The following is a 6,346-nucleotide window of genomic DNA, read 5'->3' as shown; positions in this document are numbered from 1 at the left end:
CGGGTGGTGGCCGGCTGGGCGAGGGGACGTGCGCGCGGACCCCGCTCCCGAGGACGCGGCGGCGGGCCGGGCGCGTGCTGCCGGCTGAAGAAGCGCTGCTCCCGCGTCGCGGCCATGCCCTGGCTGTGGCGAGAACTCCTCCTGGAGAGCCTGCTGGGTAAGCTGAGGCCGCCCTGCGAGCGCGGTCGGGGTGGCCCGCTCCCCACACCTGTCCGCGGCCGCGGCGCTCGGCCCGGGGGCTGGGCTCGGGAAGGAGGGAGCGACCAAATAGAGAAGCCCCCTGGGAACTTTTGCTGTACCAAAGTCGAAAAGACACCCGGATTGAGGTTGGGAAGCTGAGGATGGGGGTGGGTGGGAAGGGGGTGACAGTGCCTCTGAGCTCCCACGCCACCCTGGGATTGCGCCCAGCTCTCCACGTGGAGGCCTGTAACTGGCTGCTGGTACAATTCCTGAACCTCCCTACCCCCCTACCTCCCCCGACCTTTATGTTTAAATTAATAAATTTCAGTACTGGACCTTAACTATCTGAAGAAAAGGGGCCCACGTTTTCCTCGGCGGCTTGAGGTGAGCACACCTCACGTAAGAGCATAGAGCTCGAGATCCCGTGTGCGCACTTCGTAGCTTTGCAAAAAGTCCCAAGAACAATTATTGGTGTAATTCTGTCGGACTTGTATGATTAAAATCAGAATTCCCAGCCAAACGTTTGGGAGAATGCTATAATCTCGCTCTTCATTATGAAACATTCCTTTGGCTTGGGAGGGGCATCTGTCTAAAAACTTGATTTTCTGGGAGCTGCTAATATTCAGAAGCCCGCCCCCATTCTCCCCCCCCCCATCCGAAGGTATCTTATAAGTACAGCAGTGTAAAGTGAATTACATTAAGTACCTAGGGTGCTAGGTACTCTGAGAACTTGATCTCGTTTAATCCTAACAACCCTGTGAGGGGGCTAAAAGAGCTGTTTTGCCGATTACGAAAGGAAGGCTGAGAAGGACGTGGGGAGAAAGTTAACTACGCGTGATGGTTAGATGGCTGCCTTTGGAACCAGACTGCCCGGCTTTAGGTTCACTCTGCCATGTGCTACTGTTTTGACCTTAGGCAATTACTTTCGGAATCTCAGAAGCTTTTTGTTGTTTTTACATTTGTAAGAGGGGAGTAAAAGTGTCCATTTCATAGGACATGCGTTGGATGAAGAATAAGAGAGATGATCTCTGCAAATACTTAGCACCCACTCTGGCACGTAGTAAGTGCCCATTAGTTAATTACCATCGCTGTAGAAGACGATGGAGTCAGTAGTTGGCAGAGCTGAGCCTGACATCAGATCTGGGTATTTCACTTTCCCCATTCTGTCTCCTAAGGTTAGGTTTAAAAAAGTCTACTTACAAGAAAATGATTGTTGCCTAACTAACCTGCCTTTGGGTGTAGTCTGGAGTGGGGAGAAGGGGGGGAAGTCCTGCTGCTTGTCCCTGTTTTTTTTTTTTTCTTTTATTTTTGACTTTTTTTTCTCTTAATCTCTACACCCAACATGGGGCTTGAACCCACAACCAGAGATCAAGAGTTGCATGCTCCTCCAACTGAGCCAGCCGGGCACCCCTGTTTGTTCCTCTTTTTGATTTTCATGATACTGCCCTAATAGAAAGGATGACTTAGTTCAAGACATTTTATCAATTAGGGTCTTGACAGAACATCAAATTCAACCCAGATAGTTCAGATGAAGAGGTTTTAAGAAAGAAAGAGGTTTTAAGAAAGGAATGACCTGTGGGAGTGTGAACAAGGTTAAAGGAATAAACAAGGGGTGTCAAGGGACTCACCACAGCAGGACGCATTCTCGTCCTGGGAAATTCTCTTTCTGGCAGGGGAAGGGGAGGAATTCTGTAGTGCAACCTGGTTAAGGTCAGAATGTTGAACAGAAGGGGGAATGAACCATGAGAGACTGTGGACTCTGGGAAACAAACTGAGGGCTTCAGAGGGGAGGAGGGTGGGGGAATGGGATAGGCTGGTGATGGGTAGTAAGGAGGGCATGTATTGCATGGTGCACTGGGTGTTATACGCAACTAATGAATCATGGAACACTGCATCAAAAACTGGGGATGTACTGTATGGTGATTAACATAACATAATAAAAAATTATTATTAAAAAAAAAAGGTCAGAATGGTGAAGGAGGGTGGGTCAGCTGGAGCAGTTACGGTGGAGGGGCAGGGCTGTTGCAAACAAGGGCACATTTACACTTGCCCTTTAAACATTTTATTTTTCCCCTAGGGTATGTTTCTTGGTCTCTCTGCCATGGCCTTGGACCAATGATCTATTACTTTCCCCTGCAAACTCTAGAACTCACTGGGCTTGAAGGTTTTGGCATAGCGTTTCTTTCTCCAGTATTCCTAATATTTACTCCTTTCTGGAAACTGGCTAACAAGAAGTGGACGCTAATCCTGTTGCGGATAATTACTGTGGGTAAGATTTAAAAGCGCTTCTTTACGGTTTTTTTGTTTGTTTTTTTGTCAAAAATCAAGTGAAAATATGTAGACTGTTCTTTGAATGCTAAATGATTAAATGAAACACGATTCCTCTCTCTCTTACTACTACCTTGGAGTTTTAGTGGAATTGGAAGGCTAGAGCAAAGTCCGTGTCTTTTACATTTCTAACTTTTCTGTCAGGTTGGAAAAGCCTAAGAATCACTGAAATGAAGAGGGAGAACAGGTCAACTCTTGAGCATTTTGTGTTCTTTTTCCAACTTCAACACAAAACTCAGAAACCATTAAAAATTGTTGAATGCTACTGCATGAAAATAGGAAAATTAAGCACGATGAACACTGTAGTAAGTAAAGTCAAACAACAAATTAGGAAAGATACATGCAACTCTTTTAGTCAAAGGGCTCATTTCACTAACATATAGAGTTTTTACAAATCAATAATAAAAAGGACCAACAACTAAGTGGGTAACAGAGGAAAGAATATGACCAGTTTAATGGAAAGGAAGTATAATTGGTTCTTAAAAAATACTAAAATGTGTAGAATACAAACACACACGCACACACAGGCACACACACACACACGCACAGCACACACACACACACATATTTGTATGTAACTTCACTTACTGGATTGCCAAATTCGAGTAACACTATATTGTAAGGATGGGAAAGCAGGCACTCGGACAGTGTTGGTGGGAGTGTAAACTGGCACAAGGTCTGCAGAAGATAATTTAGCAGCATTTAGCAAAATCACAAACACACACACCACACACACTCTTTTGTTTAGCAATTTCACTTCTAGGAATATATCCTACAGATATATTCACATATGTGTTAAAATGGTAAAAATACAAGGTTATTTAATCACTGCCACAATATTTATAATCGCAAGATCAGAAATAACCTAAATGTCATCTATATGGGATAGGTTAAGTAAATTATGGTTTTGAAACTTGGAATTCTATAGAATACTGTGCATCATTATAAAAGAATGAGAATGTTATTTAGGTAAGGAAATGGAATGTTCTTTAAAATATATTAAGTGACAAAAAAGAAGCATCAGCGTGCGCAGAATACTACCATCTGTGTAAGAAAATTGAGATTTAAATATATTTAGTATCTAATTAAACATGTGTTAAATAGCTCTAGAAGGATTTAAAAAAAGCTGATAGCATTTTAGTTGCTTGAATATGGTATCTAGCTAGACATAGGCATGAAAGGGAAACTTTGCAATGTATACCTTCTGTATCTTTTGAATTCTGAATTCGAGTATGTTACGTTGCCAAAATTTAGCAATGAAAAATTGTTGGGTTTTTTTAGCAATTAAAAATTTTAAAATATTTATTTATTGGAGAGAGAGAAAGCAAGAGACAGAGCACATGTGGAGGGGGAGGGGCAGAGGAAGAGGGAGAAGCAGAGCAATTAAAAATTTTAAATGTACACTTACCAGCACAAAGACTTAAGAGTATTCATATTAAGGGATAGTGAGAGACCTTGAAGAAGTACTGGTCGTAAAAATGAAAGAGGGTGGAGTCATGGAAGAGAAGGTTTAGAAAACAACAACAGCAGACTCCAGTCTGGTTGAATCCGTGGCTGAGAACTCTGGGTCTTTCCCTTCTGCTATAATGCGGTTGGTTTCTCTGAGTTTTCTGAGTGGCGTTTGCTCATGAGTCGTGCTGTATTTCTTCTCTCTGGAAACAGTCATTTGACTTTTTTCAGAAACAGTGGCAGAATTACTAGGGCATTGCCTCTGCTCTTCTGTGGGCCAGTCTCTGAAGAAGGCAGACCAAGGTTAGTGCAGTGAGTTCTGGGGATACCCACGGGGGTGCAGATCTCTGGCTTTTCAGGATCCTGGGCTCAGAAAGAACAGTGGTATAGACCACTGAACAATGCACCCTTTATAAAGATGGTGTCCATAGGAATGGAAAGACTTATCAAATGACTGTGAAAATTTCAGCCCCAGAAATAATAGAGATGAAACATTCTACCCTGAATTGAGTGTGTAGTAACTGAGTTAAACTGCCTGGGGCTTGCAGTATCCTTCCATGAATTTCTGTGTTGCAAGTTTCATTTTCTCCTCACACTCGGTGGCCCTTTTTCAGTTGCTTTTGCTCAATGCTGCTTGTGCTGGCCTTACCTACAAAACTACCGACCGAGAGTTACTGGGGTAGTTTTTTATTATTTAAGTCCACTTGTGGCCCAGTAACCTCTGGTCGCCGTAAGGGAGGTGATATGGCTAAGTTTGGGGTGGGTATGGTGTTTGGCATGCTTCCTGTTGTTCTCCTTTCGCCTCCTTCCTCTGTGAAGACCCATCACCTAGCGCTAGAATGAAATGTGGTAAAATGGAGTAGGTAGGAGAGGGACGCAGAGATGACGATGAGCTTCCAGGTCACCACTGAGCTTGGTGCTGAGGCTAAACAGAGGCTGCTGGAAGGCACAGTTAATCTGAAAATTCCCTTCAGGTGCTTCTGAAGGAAATGAAATGAGGCAACTTTGTTGTTAGAGTCCTAAGGTATCCTGTATAACCACAGAGGAGATCTGGGTGTTACATGCTGTCCTCTCTGGCGCTGCAGCTATTTTAAGTAAATTACTCTGTACTTAACTATTAAGCTAGTTCATGCTCTTATTGGTTTAAGTTATTTCTTTCCTTAAAAATTTTGACCCACTGGGATGGCTATGATCAAAAAGACAGGTAGTGACGAGTGTCGGCAAGGATGTGGAGGACTCGGAACCCTCACGCATTGCTGGTGGGAACACGAAATGGTGCCGCTGCTTCGGGAAACAGTTTGGCAGTTCCTCAAAATGTTACACTGAGTTATCCTGTGACCTAAGAGCTCCACTCTTAGTATACACCCGAGAAGAACGAAAACATTGGTTCACATATGACCTTGTACACAAATGGTTATGGCAACATGATTCTTAATAGCCAAAGGATGGAAACGACCCAAGTGCCCATCACTGATGAATGTGTGAACAAAGTGCGCTACACCCCGCAGTGGAATGTGACTCAGCCGTGAGAAGGAACGAGGTACTGATATGTGCTGCAGGATGGATACGCCTCGAAAACCTCATGCGGAGTGAAAGAAGCCAGTCACAGAAGGCTGCAGATGATATGATTCCACTAAAGGAAGTGCTCAGAATGGGAAAAATCCATACAGACAGGAAGTAGATTAGTGATTGCCAGGGGCTGGGGTGCGGGGAGGAGGAAAAAGGAGGGCCTGCTAATGGGTATAGATTTCTTTTTGGGGTGGTGAAAATAGCCTGGAATTAGATAGTGGTAAGAGCCGCACGACTTCGTGAGTATATTAGAAACCACTGAATTGTACACTTCAACATAGTGGATTTCATGTTACAAATGACATCACAAAAATTTTTAAAAAGATTTATACCCACAATTATATATGAACTTGATCTTCCTGAGCATAAAGATGGTATCAGGCACAACAGTTATCAAAGGCACATCGTGGAGTTCCAGGGCGCGATTGCCAGCAATGCTGAGCTCTCCTTCATTTGTTTGCAGGCAGCATAGCCTCCTTCCAGGCTCCAAATGCCAGGGTTCGGCTGGTGGTCCTTGCCCTGGGTGTGTCTTCCTCGCTGATCGTGAATGCCGTGACGTGGTGGACAGGAAGCGGCTTGCAAAGGTATGGTATCTTCCATCTACAGACAAAGGTCTGTACCTTATGCCTGTAGACAAGCAAATGTTATCACTTACCAAACGGGAAGTTGGGACCCGGAGTTCCAAGTCACAGTATTTGCTTTGCATATGGCTTGTACAAGTCTCATTTTTTTTCTTTTTCACAAAATCAGAGTAGGAACATTTACCATCAGTCTCCCTAATGTTTTGAGAATTGAGGAATTATAACAAGTTGCCTTGGAA

General features: G+C 43.9%; 1 protein-coding gene across 8 annotated transcripts in view; it reads left to right on the top strand.

Moving 5' to 3' along the window:
- Positions 1-6: 6 nt before the first annotated feature.
- The window catches only part of CWH43 (cell wall biogenesis 43 C-terminal homolog), a 58,489-nt gene continuing 52,149 nt past the window's right edge, over positions 7-6,346 (top strand). For all 8 annotated transcript variants that reach the window (XR_004628873.1, XR_004628874.1, XM_019799839.2 and 5 more), the window contains exons 1-3: positions 7-157; positions 2,258-2,449; positions 5,990-6,110. Coding sequence is in view for 6 of the 8 variants with exons in the window: in XM_019799839.2 (XP_019655398.1) it covers positions 115-157; positions 2,258-2,449; positions 5,990-6,110 (356 nt within the window). In the remaining 2 variants the exon portion in view is untranslated. The remainder of the gene's footprint in view (positions 158-2,257; positions 2,450-5,989; positions 6,111-6,346) is intronic.

This window comes from Ailuropoda melanoleuca, chromosome 11 (assembly GCF_002007445.2).
Source record: "Ailuropoda melanoleuca isolate Jingjing chromosome 11, ASM200744v2, whole genome shotgun sequence".
NCBI classification, from domain to species: Eukaryota; Metazoa; Chordata; class Mammalia; order Carnivora; family Ursidae; genus Ailuropoda; species Ailuropoda melanoleuca.
Note: the sequence above shows the minus strand (reverse complement) of the source record. Positions and strands in the feature narration are given on the sequence as shown.